We start from the raw sequence: 13,444 nt of genomic DNA, 5'->3' as shown, positions 1-13,444 counted from the left end.
AAATAAATGGAACAATCATGGAAAGGTGAGACAGGGCAGAGAGCAGGATGCCTGAACCGGCCCGTCTGGGACATTACCTGCTCCCTGGAATAGCTGAGCACTGGGGTCTCCAGCTGTCGGCACTGCCTCTGGCCCCAGCCTTTTTCTGCTGCTGCCACCCTGGCTGCTGCCTCCACACGTCTGTTGCCCACCGGCCACAACAAACTCACTTTTGTTTCCAGTTAAGCACCAGGGGAGGCGTGGGGAGAGGAGAAGATGGAGAGGGAAAGGGCGAGGGAGAGGGAGAGAGAGAAGGAATGTGTGAAAGACTAGGGAGATGGAGAAAGAGGGCTGTGTGTGAGGGAGAAAAGAGATGTAGTAAGTGAGAGCAAGTGTGTAAGAGAGAAAACTACATAGAGAGTGAATTAAAGATCTTGTGAGTATGAGAGAGCCGCATGTGTGTGTGTGTGTGTGTGTGTGTGTGTGTGTGTGTGTGTAAGAGAGAGAGAGAGAGAGAGAGAGGGAGCGGGAGAGAGGGAGAGAAAGGGGGAGAGGGAGAGAGAGGGAGAGGGAGTTCTCAGGTGCACTGGAGAGAGAAGGGCTCAGAGGCCACAGCAGAACCTCAAGCAGGCAGCCGGGTCCCCACAGCAGCCAGGGCGGGGGCAGGTTTACAGGGCCTGTAGAGGACTAGCAGAACTGCCCCTTCCTTCCTCCCCCATGAGCCCTTCCCACCACGCCTGGGGGCTCGAGGGGAGCCCAGGCACCTCTCCGCGGGGCCCTTTATAAAGGGAGAGGTAGGATTTGCCCTGAGACTCCCCAGGGCCTCCTTAAGAGCCTTGGCTGCAGGTGAGCTGGCTGGAGAGTGGCCTGGCAGGGCCGGGTTCTCAGCCACACAGCCCCGGTGGAGGTGGGGTTGTTGGGGGAGGGTTGCTGTGGGGGTCTCACATTTCACAGCAACCACGCTTGGTCTAATAACGTTCCATGCAGCTAGTTTCTCTCCTTCCTCAACTTTAAGCCCAAACTCCCGATCCTCTCCCTCTTCATCTACTTCTAAGACAAACTGTTGACTGTCATCACTTAGTTGGTGTTTTCTGAGACCCCACAGACAGTGGGAACTGGTCACTTGAGGGTGTGTGGCGAACCTCACGGGAGAATTGTTTTGCTCTGCTGAGAAACTCCTAATCTCCTGGGTTCGGTTCAACAAGTGCTTACTGAGTACTCAGAATGTGCCAAGGTTGATTAGAGGTCACGGAGCGGCTGCTGCTTCAAGGAGCTCTGAACCCTGAATTCGCTAAGTCCTAGAGCTGAGAGGGAGCTTAGCGATCCAGTGGTTGAGTCCAAACCCTTCATTTCACTGATGAGAAAACTGAGACCCAGTTTACAGCACAGAAGGCCCCCCAGACCCTAGGTTAGGGGAGCCTGGAGGGGAGCAAAGTCTGACCACGTCCTCCACCCCACGCTGCCCCATTGGCTGGCTCCACTTCCCACATTTTTATCCCTGAGGCCCGAGGATCAAGTATGCCCACCTTAAAGCTGAGGAAGCAGCAGCAGAGGCTCAAGGGCCTGTGCTTAGTCCTGGGCTCCTAGCAAATGCCATGATCCAGGAGTTCCTGCCTTGGTGGGCTCCTCAGCAGGGCGGGACAGTGAGGAGATGGGCCCCTCCCAGGGTCTCCAGCTCTCCAACTCACACCACACTGTGGCTGGAGCTGGCCCATTGCCTCCTGAGCACCCCTAGGCAGCCACTGCACGCCACACTGAGTCAGGGGCTGTGGGTGACCTCGAAACCCCAGAGAAACATCCAAGGAGAGATCACCAAGGATACCAGAGGATTCTCTCTACTCATGTGGTGCTTTAAGAGCCCAGATGTGGATTCAAATCCTGACTCTGCTGATTACTAGCAGTAGGATCTAAGGTAGGCATTATGCTGTCTGTGCCTTAGTTTCCCCATCTATAAAGTGAGAAGAATCCCACCTCCTTCACTAGATTGTGGTACCGTGAAGTGAGATATATATGTGATGTGGTTGGCACACTGCTTGGCATACACCACTCACCTAGTAAATGATATCACTGTTATTGTTGTTGCCAACGGGTCTGACACCTTCCTCCCTCATTACCAGTCACCAGCCCAGCCCTGTTAAACATTCCGAGGGCTCGGTCCTTTCCAGCTTCTAAAAGCCGATGATACTCCCGTGCTATCCCCCTACCCCTGCACCCAGAGGCCCCTCCCCTCTCTCTGCCCACAGAAGGTTTAGCACACCACATGCTGGGCTCCTGGATCAGGCTGGCTCTAATGCACTGCTGGCCCTACAGGGCATGTCAGAAGTTAATCCACATAATGAGAAACACCACTGGTATTAATAGCCCCTCTGGTGGATAGCTCATAGGGAGAATCATATAGTGATGACCCAACTGTAGGAATGGACTCAACTAGCAGTGGCTGGGGGAAACACAACCTCAGCAGGAACAAGCCTCAGGAAGCACACTGAAAGAAGCAAGCAGAATCGTGCTCTTACTGGGTGAGGACTGTGTAGTCACTGGATGAGCAAAGCACAAAACAATCTAGTGGGCTGCGAACCAGCAGGCCTTCACCTCCTAGTAAGACCTGGGAGGCATTTAGGACCATCAGAAGTCAGCACGAGGACTTGGTCCTGGGGTCCTCGGGTCTGGGCCAGTCCTTTCAGAGGCTCCCTCCTTCTTAGGCTTCACACGAAACACTAGACCTTTAGCCTCACGAGCTCAGGGTCTGTCTTGCTCCCATCAGGCTGCTGGCCCCCGACACAGGGCTCACACAGCGTGGGCACTCAATCAGTATTTGCTGGGTGAATGAATTTTACTGATTAACACTCATGAGCGTATCAGCTGGGATTAGGCTCAGCAAGAAAGCAGCTAAGAACAAGGAAATGGGCAGAGGGCAGAGCTGGGCGTGGGGGAGAGGCCTTTGGGTAGTTCAGGGCCACTGAGCACTGGGGAGTGGGGGACAAACCCGAGGATTCCAAAGTCATGCCTGCAGTTGTATGAGGTGGGTCTTGAGAGGCGACCTGAAGGCCCCAAGTCCTAGTTTCATGCACAGTAAAGTTGTTTGTCTAGAAAGCTGTCCATAAACACCAAATGTGCTTGCTGAGAGAGGAAGAAGAGAGAATCTGCCCACTTGTAGTATTTATGGGAATCCCTCTTGTCGTAGGCAGCTTTGGGGATGTTGTCCCAGCCCACACCTCACAAAAGGATGACCCCCTGGCAGCTGTGTTTGTGGAATGCATGACCTGTAGCCCCTGGCTACAGTTAATTGCACCAGAAACAACTAACTGGACACCTGACCCAAGCCTGGAAATTTAGAATTGGGTCTCTGAGATAGCTGGACCTTTCCTGACGGTTTCTGGAAAAGAGAACATGTAAACTGGAAGCTGAGGGCACAGAGAAGCAGAAAGGGCTGCAGAGAGAGAGGAGTGAAGCAAATTGACAGGAGAAGCAGGGGGAAGAGACCATGCCATGCCAGAAAGGGGACTGAGAGGGTGCTGTGCCCACCCCCTGAGCCTGGCCATCTGTTCTGCTGTGGGACTGTGAGAAACTCCGTTCGTCTTATAATGTAAACTCACACACAAACTCTCTCTCTCTCTCTCCGTGCTCAAGGCAGCTCAAGTAGGTTTCTCACACTTGAGACAAAGTTACCCTCTTAATCACGAGTCCCTCTTATATGAAATTCTAGGGTATGGAGATTTTCTTCTGCGTACCTTCTTGAAAACTACAAGTGTAAGAGTTATAAGAGAATGTGGGTCAGTGTAGTAAGACCAGTTAGAATAACAAGGAAAAGGGAATCAGTAAAAGAGAAGGGGGTAAAGTAAAGGCAAAGCAGGCCCAAAGGAAGGAAGGTCAAGGGAAAGAAACCTTGGCCCTGGCCACAGCCCTAGCTAAGGTAGGAAGTTGTGACTGACGGCCCACAGAGCCAGGCAAGCACACGGCTGGCTCCCCAAAAGTTCTTGTGGAGGAACCAAGGCTGGAAGATCTTGAAGTGTTGTGAGGGGCAGACTCAGCCAAGGCTGGGTGAGAAATTTAGATAAGAGATCCTCCAGTCTTTCCCGGGAAGAGCATCGACCTTAGTGTGAAGTCAGAGAGACCCTGAGCATTTGCAGGAGACCCCACACAGAAAAGAGAACAATGACGTTCATCTCCTAAGCCCTGGAGGAGGAGATTCTGACATTTCTGGAGAAACAAAATAGTAAACAGCAATTGACTGTATCACATCCATTTTTCGTAAGTTAAGATATATGGAATGTCACCGATAGTCTTCAATTAGCATGTGGTTCTTATTGTTTTGTTTTAGTGAATTTAAATATCGTAAAGTGAATAAATTTTTATTAAAATCAAAACAGTCAGTTGCTGCTTCTTCCTTCTAAGCTAAGAGATGCATTCATGAGACTGAATCTTGGTACTGCTTCCTTCCTCTTGCAGAGGCCAGGGTGGAGGGAGAAGGGGGAGAGGGAGATGTCAAGGCTTCTTTCAAGTCTTCAAGGTTGCTGAAGGGCTAGACCTACAGGAGATGGTCTTTGTGTTCCATTCAAGGCAGTATGTGTCTTCAGGTGTGCAAAAATGGGCCCTGAGCCAAGATGGAGACAGAGGGAAGTTGATGTCACTGAAAAGTGAGGGGAGTGAGGGTGTGTGTGTGAGGAGAGGGGGCCCAAAAGCTGAGAAGCAAGGAGATGTGAGAGGACTCAGGAAGGGCAGTGGAGATGGGGGGAATTGCCAAAAATATGGTCGGAGGCCGATGGGAAATTCCTGGTGGCCAGAGGGTTTTTAAGAACAGAGCTATCTAGTATCTCGTTTTAAAGGTTGTATATCTCTGCAACATTAAACTGCTCCACGGTTCTGAACCTTCAACAAAGTCTGCCACTCACATCCATGCCATATGAGACCAATTTAGGGGAAAGCAAAGAAGGTCTGAACTCCATGCCTGAGCCAGCCTGGAGGTGATAGCAGAGAACAGGTACAGGAGGTAAAACAGCAAGTCTGCACACCCACCAGGGAGGGACTTGAAGCCAGAGTGAGACACTGAGACTGGAGGCCCCTGGGAACTCACAGAAATTTAGGCAAAGGCATGGACTTCCCCCAGGATGTGAGTGAGGAGGCTGGAGTCCATATTAGCTAACTCTCAAGGAATAAGATAAATCCTGCTAAAACATGGCTTATAAAAATTTATATTTATTACAACTTTCATTGGGTCACTTGCAAACAGGCTCTCAACCCTAATTTCCCTTAAGGTCTTAAGGCCCCTAACCCAGGATTGTCTTCTAATAGGATTTTTTGTTTGTGTTTGTGTTTGATTTTAGAATAGCCCTTGGGGCTGGGGAGGGAATGCTGTGTATGTCCACAGCTCCAGGAGATGCAGATTGTAAGGTGTCAAAGAGCAAGAAGAGAGAAAAGAGTAAACACAGGTTTCCTTTGGGAAATTTTAATTTGCCTTCCTGCCTGCCTATCCCCTCCCCCAAGGGGGCATGAAAGGTCTAGAATGATCCTCATTCTTTCCCCTTTTCCTTCTTCCTTCCCCCATTCTCTCTTCTTGTATCCCTCCAAGATATAAACTGGGAAGGAAGACAAAGGTGAAGAAGCCACCCCATTTTAAAGCTTCAAACTCTAAAAGAAACCTAATTTTCTTTGTTCCTACATTAGAAACACAGCCTGTCTCATGAACTCCTTCGTGGAGGAGATGCTTTAGAGATAAATGTGCCTTCTGTCCCAACCCTTGCTCCTTCCTCATTAGAAATGGGGAAAGAAAGACCACTTGAAATATGTCCTTGGTCCTAAGGTCTTGGAACCGTATGAGACTCAAATGTCTGGCTAGAAAACAGCCTTTTCCCCCTTTACTTTCATCCTGGGGTGGTTTTGATCTTTTAGTGATCCAAGCATTGTTTAATACCTGGCAAGTGGAAGAAGGCCTGAATTTTTCGTATCCCTTCCATCAGAAGGATCTCATAAGCCCTTGGTACCAGTGAAGGCAGCCAAACCAAACCAACATCCACTTGTAGAGGAAAAAGATTTGGGCTCCTTGCTCTTAAATTGGGTTAATGGATATCAATTGAACTAAGATATGTTAAGTGCCTACCATGCACCGTGCATCATGTGAAGTATTTTATATCTGTTTACATAGCATTTAGCAACTCACAACAACTTAGCGTGACCAACAACCCCAGTTTGCCTGGTACTGACCTGGTTTTAGCACTGAAAGCCGTTCATCCTGGGAAACCAGTCAGTTCCAGGCAAACTGAAACAGGTGACCCCCTTACAACAATCTTTCACTCTACAGATGAAGATGCTGCGACTCCAGAGTCTACAGCCCCAGGCTGGACTTGGCTAATCTTGTTTCTCCTGGATCTTAGCTCCGGTTCTTACTACCAGCCGAGAAAAGTAGAAATGCGGCCGTATTTCTAAAGCTACTTCTAATCCACTTGCTCCTAATGGCCTCTCCAGAGGTTCTCAGAGCCAGAAAATGCATTCTTTCCAGGAAGGTAGCATGGCTCTTACCGATTCTCACCACAGCTTGAATTCTATTCCTCATATATGTTCTGCTTGAGTCAAAATTGATCGGCTGCTAAGTATTGACTTCCTAACATTATATTCACACTGGGGGAAGGGGTGGTAAGGAGAGAGAATAAACAAACCAACTGCTATGGCATATTATTCCCTACCTATCCATCCCTTTCACCATTAGGCAATTCCGCTGCTTGGAAGGATGTAATTCTCAGCCCGTGTTGAATGTGGTGATTGACCAGTGACGGCTTACGAAGGGCAGCAGTGTGGTGGAAGGAGCACGCACAGGCTTTGGAGTCAATAGACCTGTTTTCAAATCCCAGCTTCACTGAGCACAGCTGTATCACACTACATCTCTTTGAACCTTGATCCCCCAATCTGAAGACGGGGATAACAATATCTTCCTTTTATTAATACTATGCCTTTAGTTAAGAAAATTATAATGAACTACCATTTCCCGGGTACAAAGCTCCTTCACATACATTGTCTTGCTGGCGCTTTGTCATTATTCCGTGAGGCAGGAACTGAAGGGGTCTCTTGTCAATCCTTCATCTGCACAGCCTGCCTTACACTCAGGCCATCTAGCCTCCCCAGCGTGGCCCAGGCCCCCCACATTCTGCACAATCACCCTCTCTGTAGTGGGAGTTCCCACTTGGCTACATGGCCAGGCCAGCTGGACCCCCTCCCTGTGCTGTCCGGATGGATTCACAGAATAGACAGGAGACTCAGAGAGGGAGAACACATGTGGTCAGGTGCCCTACAGCAAAGAAAAGGGGGAGATTCAGGCAATTATCTAGATGATGCAGGTAAAATGATGCTGCACTGTTTTGTTTTCCCTTCCGCAGGTCATTGTCACTGACCCTGTGATGTGGTGTACATCACACATCCATTTGGCTTGGAAGAAGTGAATGACTGAGGAGTGAACCTCTACCACCCCATGGAGAACGGCAGGAATAAGCTGGCCCCACAGGCCACAGAAAAATCGCTGTGGCTATTGACTTGCTAGCAAGCTTTGTGGCTCCCTTAAACCAGTGTGTCTGGAACTGGGGTCTGGAATGTATTCTTAGGGATAGGTGAATTCTATCTGAATTTTTTAATTTTGTGTTTTCATTTTGACGATAATCTTTAAAAGATTTTTTTTATCAGATATAAGGGCAAAACTTTTCTGTTCTTATAATTCAAAATTAGAGGACATTTTTATGGAATAAAACTTTAAATAAGATAGTGTTTCTCAAACTAGGATTTATGGCCCCCCGGGGATCTGCAAATGTACAAATGCATTTTCATGGGTCAACAAGAATTTATTTTCCCTTTAAAAGGGGTCCTTACTTTACTCTAGGTTCAAAGACACAGCCTGAAATTTCCTGTCCTCCTAGGCTCTCCCATTCTCTCTGTCCTGTTCCATAGCCATGCCAAGGACAAGCCAGTAACACACAGGCATGGGAACAGCAGATCACGAAGGGAATGTACTGAATGTACAAATGTCTCAAAAGATTCTACATTCTCTCCTCTTTGGTTTCCAGTTAAAACCAGTGTCCCTTTAACTGAAGCAGAAACCACCGAAACATCATAAAATCCACCATTCACGATTACTTCTGTGATGCACCATGTCGTATCAATAAACACCGTTTATTAGGCCTCCTCCAAATCCTTTGAGCAGAGAGCACCAAGTCTAAGTCACTTTCCTCTTCTCTGGCTCAGGAGGGACCCAGCAGACTCAGCTTTCAAAGGGTGACCTCGTCCCTGAATGTGGGAGAGGTGGTGGGGTGACAGGAGAATGCCCAAGAGAGTGAGTGGGAGGCGTCCAGATCCAAGATGGGGAGCAGAAGGTCTTCCCACCAGGCTTGCTCTCCTCTGGGTCCCCAGTGTGCATGCATGTTTGTGTGGATGTGTATACACACATATTTTAATCAGAGCTCATCTCTTACACTGGACACCTCCAAAGGACTCCTCATTAACCTGTCTCCCACAGACACATTTACTCTGGAAAAGCCACAGGCCCTGGTAGACCTGTGCTCGTGAGAGCATTTGTTCAGGGCGGCTGCAGGGTTGAGGGGGGCTGGGATGGCCTTTGGGAGCATGTATGTCAGGTCTCCTCCTACAGGGACACTAAAACACTGTTCCTGCCTCCGATGTTCCTTTGCAGGTTTAGATGGTAAAATAACTAATTTTGCCTTGCTCAAGAGAGCGGATATAGATAAAAGAAACCAATTAAATACTATTAATTGGGCAAATGTGGGATACGCTGGGAGTGAAATCATGTCCTAGAAACAGCAAAGTCTCAAAAGAATAAGATGTCACAGTGGTACTCTAAGGATTCCGTCTTTTCACTTCTCTTAAGATTGCTGCTTTTCTTTCCACAGAAAGGAACAAAAGACTGATTTTTCATCAGCCCAGAACGGATTTCTGCGGCAGCAAAGGAAGGCCTCAGGGGCTTCACTGACCTGGGAGAGAGCTTCCCAAGGGTCTGCCAGCTACAGTGCGGGGCGCCTAGACAACTCTGCACCACTCCTTCAAGCTCAGATGAGGCAAGAGGGTGGAGGTAACAGAGGAAGGAGTCCCCTTCTCTGAGCACAATGCTTCACGCCAATCATGTTTGTTATTGGTTCTTAGGGCAATGGCCGTGTGGCCCCTAGGAGTTTGGAAATGAGGGAAATAATTCTGAGAATTAAACCATGAAATCAACACGGAATGGGATCAGAGCAGAGGTCTCAAAGTCACCAGAGAGAGACGGGGGCTCAGCCTGACTAAAGGCAGCCCTGAGCGGGGAGGCTGGTCCCTAACGGCAGCAGAGCCAAGGGGACCTGGGAGACCTGAGCCTTGTGGGGCGTCACTCACGTATCTCCAGGGAATTCCCCATGCTGTGCCCCATCTGGATCATCAGCAGATGGCTCCCCAGAATGCACCCCTCAAGAACTCACGGGTCCTGCTGACATGCTCCACGCTGCTGTCTCGGCTGTTTCCCATGCTCCCTGCACTGGTCAGTTCCTGCTGTGGCTTGTCCGGCTGCAGGCCCCAGCGGACCTTTTGTAGGCCTGAAAGATGTCCCCTTTGGTCTCTTTTCCTTTGAGGGTAAGTGGGAACTGAAAGTCCGATGTGGATGGAACGGCAGTCTGTGGGCACAGGACAAAAGAGGGGGGAGGCAGAGTTACTGAAAATTGGCATTTCTCCTTAATAGCCTCCAGTTACAGAGAGCTGGGGCCACTGAAGCAGAATGGAAAACATGGGATCCCTGGAAAAGGCCACTGCCCTGAGGCTTGCATTTGACAGAATTCTATTTCTGAACCACTCAACAGTTGCTGGAAGGGATGTCCGTGGTGCTTTAGAATCCTGTTAGAATGAGCAGAGCTCCCAACTCCCCATTCTTGCTTTCCCAGAGCAGCAATGACCACACATGGCTTTTCACACATGGTCCAGGAAAGAGTCTCAGTGGGTCACAGATTTAGCCTCAAAGTCAAGCCTCCTCTTTGGTTGTTATGGGAAAGTCATATGCATTTCCATCGAGGGCCATTTTTACTAACAACCAAGGACGACATGAACTACTTATCAGAGAAGTGAGTTATTAAGGGTTTCTTAAAGCTGACTTTGTAAACCAGAATTTGCAAGAACAAGAGTTACCAAGAACCATAACTCAGAATTCTGCTACGAAGCCTGACTGCTACGTAAAGCCCCCACTAGTTCCATGCACACAGAGGCAGCTGGAATTCCTTCTGCTCTTGGGAAGGGCGTTCTGCTGCCCGTTTCTCATCAGTGTGTCTTGAGTTGGTGAACAATTTTTAAAATAATTAAGATTATTTTAGTACAGTTTTAGATTCACAGAATAACTGAGCAGATAGTACTTAGAGTTCCAGGTACGTACTCCCACCCTACCCCCACCTCCACAGTTTCTCTATTATTTTTTTTGTTTAGACATAATTTACAAGTAACATTGTATTAGTTTAAGGCATACAACACAGTGATTTATGTGTATATTGTGAAATGATTACCACAATAAGTTAACATCAATCACCTCACATAGTTATAATTTTTTTTCTTGTGATGAGAACCTTTAAGATCTACTCTCTTAGCAACTTTCAAATATACAGATTATTAATTATAGTCACCATGCTATGTATTACATCCCCAGGACTTATTTATCTTATCACTGGAAGTTTGAACCTTTGACCACCTTCACCCATTTTGCCCATCCTCCATCCCCCACTCCTGGCAACCACAAATCTGTTCTTTGTTTCTATAAATTTGGGGGGTTTTTTAGGTTCTACATATAAATGAGATCATACAGCATTTGTCTTTCTTTGTCTGACTTATTTCATTTAGCATAATGCCCTCAAGATCCATCCATGTTGTTGCAAATAGCAGGATTTCCTTCTTTCTCATGGTTGACTAATATTCCATTGTGTGTGTGTATATATATATATATATATACACACACACCGCTTCTTCTTTATCTATTCATCCATCGATGAACACTTAGGCTGTTTCCATGTCTTGGGTATTGTAAATGATGCAATGAACTTGAGGGTGCAGATATCTTTTTGAGCTAATATTTTCATTTTCTTTGGATATAAACACCCAGAAGTTAATCGTTGGATCATATGGTAGTTCTGTTTTTAATTTTTTGAGGAACCTTCATACTGTTTTCCATAGTGAATGCACCAATTTACATTCCCACCAACAGTATGAAAGTGTTCCCATTTCTCCACATCCTCTCCAACACTTGTTATTTCTCGTCTTTTTGATAATAACCATTCTAACAGATGTGAGGTGATATCTCATTGTGGTTTTGATTTGCATTTCCCTGATGATTAGTGATGTTGAGCACCTTTTCATGTACCTGTTAGGCATCTGTTATGTCTTTGGAAAAATGTCTACTCAGTTCTTCTCCCTATTTTTTAATTGGATTCTTTTTTTCTATTAAGTCATATGAGTGCTTTATATATTTTGGATATTAACCCCTTATCAGATATGTGATTTGCAAATATTTTCTCCCATTCTGTAGGTTGCCTTTCACTTTGTTGATGGTTTTCTTTGCTGTGTGGAATATCCTTGATTTGATGTAGTCCCGCTTGTTGACTTTTGCTTTCATTGCCTTTGCTTTTGGTGTCAAATTCAAAAAAATCATTTCCAAGACTAATGTCAAGGAACTTACTGCCTATGTTTTCTTCTAGTTTTATGGTTTCAGGTCTTACATTCAAGACCATTTTGTCCATTTTGAGTTGATTATGCTTATGGTGTAAGATAGTGGTCCAGTTTTATTCCTTTGCATGTGGCTGTCCAGTTTTCCCATCACCATTTATTGAAGAGACTATCCTTTCCCTAATGTATATTCTTGGCTCCTTTTTCATAAATCAATTGACCATGTATGCATGCATTTATTTCCGGACTCTCTATTCTGTTCCATCGATCTATGTGTCTGTTTTTATGCCAATACCATACTGTCTTGATTACTATAGCTGTGTAATTCAGTTTGAAATCAGGATGCATGATGCCTCCAGCTCTGTTGTTTCTCAAGGTGACTTTGGCTTTTTGAGGTCTTTTGTGGTTTCATACAAATTTTAGGATTTTTTGTTCTATTTCTGTGAAAAATGCCATTGAAATTTTGATACAGATTGCATTGAATCTGAAGATTGCTTCAGGTAGTATGGACACTTTTATAATATTAATTCTTCCAATCCATGAGCATGGGATATCTTTCCATTTATTTGTTTCTTCCTCAATTTCTTTCACCAATGTCTTGTAGTTTCAGTATACAGGTCCTTCACTTCCTTGGTTAAGTTTATTTATTCCCAGTTGTTTTGTTCTTTTTGTTGCAATTGTAAATGGGATTGTTTTCTTAATTTCTCTTTCTGGTAGTTTGTTATTTGTGTATAGAAACACAACTGATTTCTGTATATTGATTTTGTGTCCTGCAACTTTACTGAATTTGTTTATTAGTTCTAACAGTTTTTTGTTGGGGTCTCTTGGGTTTTCTATATATAATAGCATGTCCTCTGCAAATCAAGACAGTTTTACTACTTCCTTTCTAACTTTGGTGTCTTTTATTTCTTTTTCTCGCCTAACTGCTCTGGCTAGGAATTCCAGTACTTTGTTGAATAAAAGTAGCATCAGTAGGTATCCTTATCTTGTTCTTGATCTTAGAGGAAAAGCTTTCAGCTTTTCACAATTGAGTACGATGTCAGCTGTGGGCTTGTCATATATGGACTTTGTTATGTTGAGGTACATTCCCTGCATACCCAGTTTGTTGAAACTTTTGATCATGAACGGATGTCGGATTTTGTCAAATGACTTTTCTGCATCTATTGAGATAATCCTATGATTTTTATCCTTTATATTGTTAATGGGGTATATTACATTGATTGATTTGCAGATGTTGAACCATCCTTGCATCCCTGGAATAAATCCTACTTGATCACAGTGTATGATCCTTTTAATGTAACGTTGAGTTTAGTTTCCTAATATTTTGTTGAAGAATTTTGTTCATCAGGGATATTGGCTCGTAATTTTCTTTTCTTGTAGTGCCCTAATCTGGTTTCAGTATCAGGATAACGCTGGTCTCGTAAAATGAGTTTGGAAGTGTTCCTTTCTCTTCTATTTTTTAGAGGAGTCTGAGAAGGATGGGTATTAATTCTTGTTTAAGTGTTTGGTAGAATTCACCAGTGAAGACATCTGGTCCTGGACTTTTGTTTGTTGGGGGGGTTTTGATTACTGATTCAATCTCCTTACTAGTAATTGGTCTGTTTAGATTCTCTGTTTCTTCATGGATCAGAAGAAATTGGTCATTTTTTTTTTTTAAAGATTGGCACCTGAGCTAACAACTGTTGCCAATCTTCTTCTTCTTTTTTTTTTCCTGCTTTTTTCTCCCCAGATACCCCCAGTACATAGTTGTATATCTTAGTTGTGGGTCCTTCTAGTTGTGGCATGTGGGATGCTGCCTCAACATGGCCTA

The 13,444-nt window shown here is 45.6% G+C and overlaps 1 protein-coding gene across 5 annotated transcripts in view; it reads right to left on the bottom strand.

The window, feature by feature from the left end:
• SLC4A5 (solute carrier family 4 member 5) overlaps positions 1–13,444 on the bottom strand; it is a 116,062-nt gene that overhangs the window by 69,239 nt on the left and 33,379 nt on the right. For 4 of the 5 annotated variants that reach the window (XR_006888580.1, XM_046660727.1, XM_046660728.1 and 1 more), the window contains one exon: positions 9,420–9,611. Coding sequence is in view for 3 of the 5 variants with exons in the window: in XM_046660727.1 (XP_046516683.1) it covers positions 9,420–9,611 (192 nt within the window). In the remaining 2 variants the exon portion in view is untranslated. Of the gene's footprint in view, positions 1–77; positions 645–9,419; positions 9,612–13,444 lie in introns of those variants that run through there. The other variant, XM_046660730.1, reaches the window with a different exon arrangement.

This window comes from Equus quagga, chromosome 5, assembly GCF_021613505.1.
Source record: "Equus quagga isolate Etosha38 chromosome 5, UCLA_HA_Equagga_1.0, whole genome shotgun sequence".
In the NCBI taxonomy this organism is placed as follows: Eukaryota; Metazoa; Chordata; class Mammalia; order Perissodactyla; family Equidae; genus Equus; species Equus quagga.
Note: the sequence above shows the minus strand (reverse complement) of the source record. Positions and strands in the feature narration are given on the sequence as shown.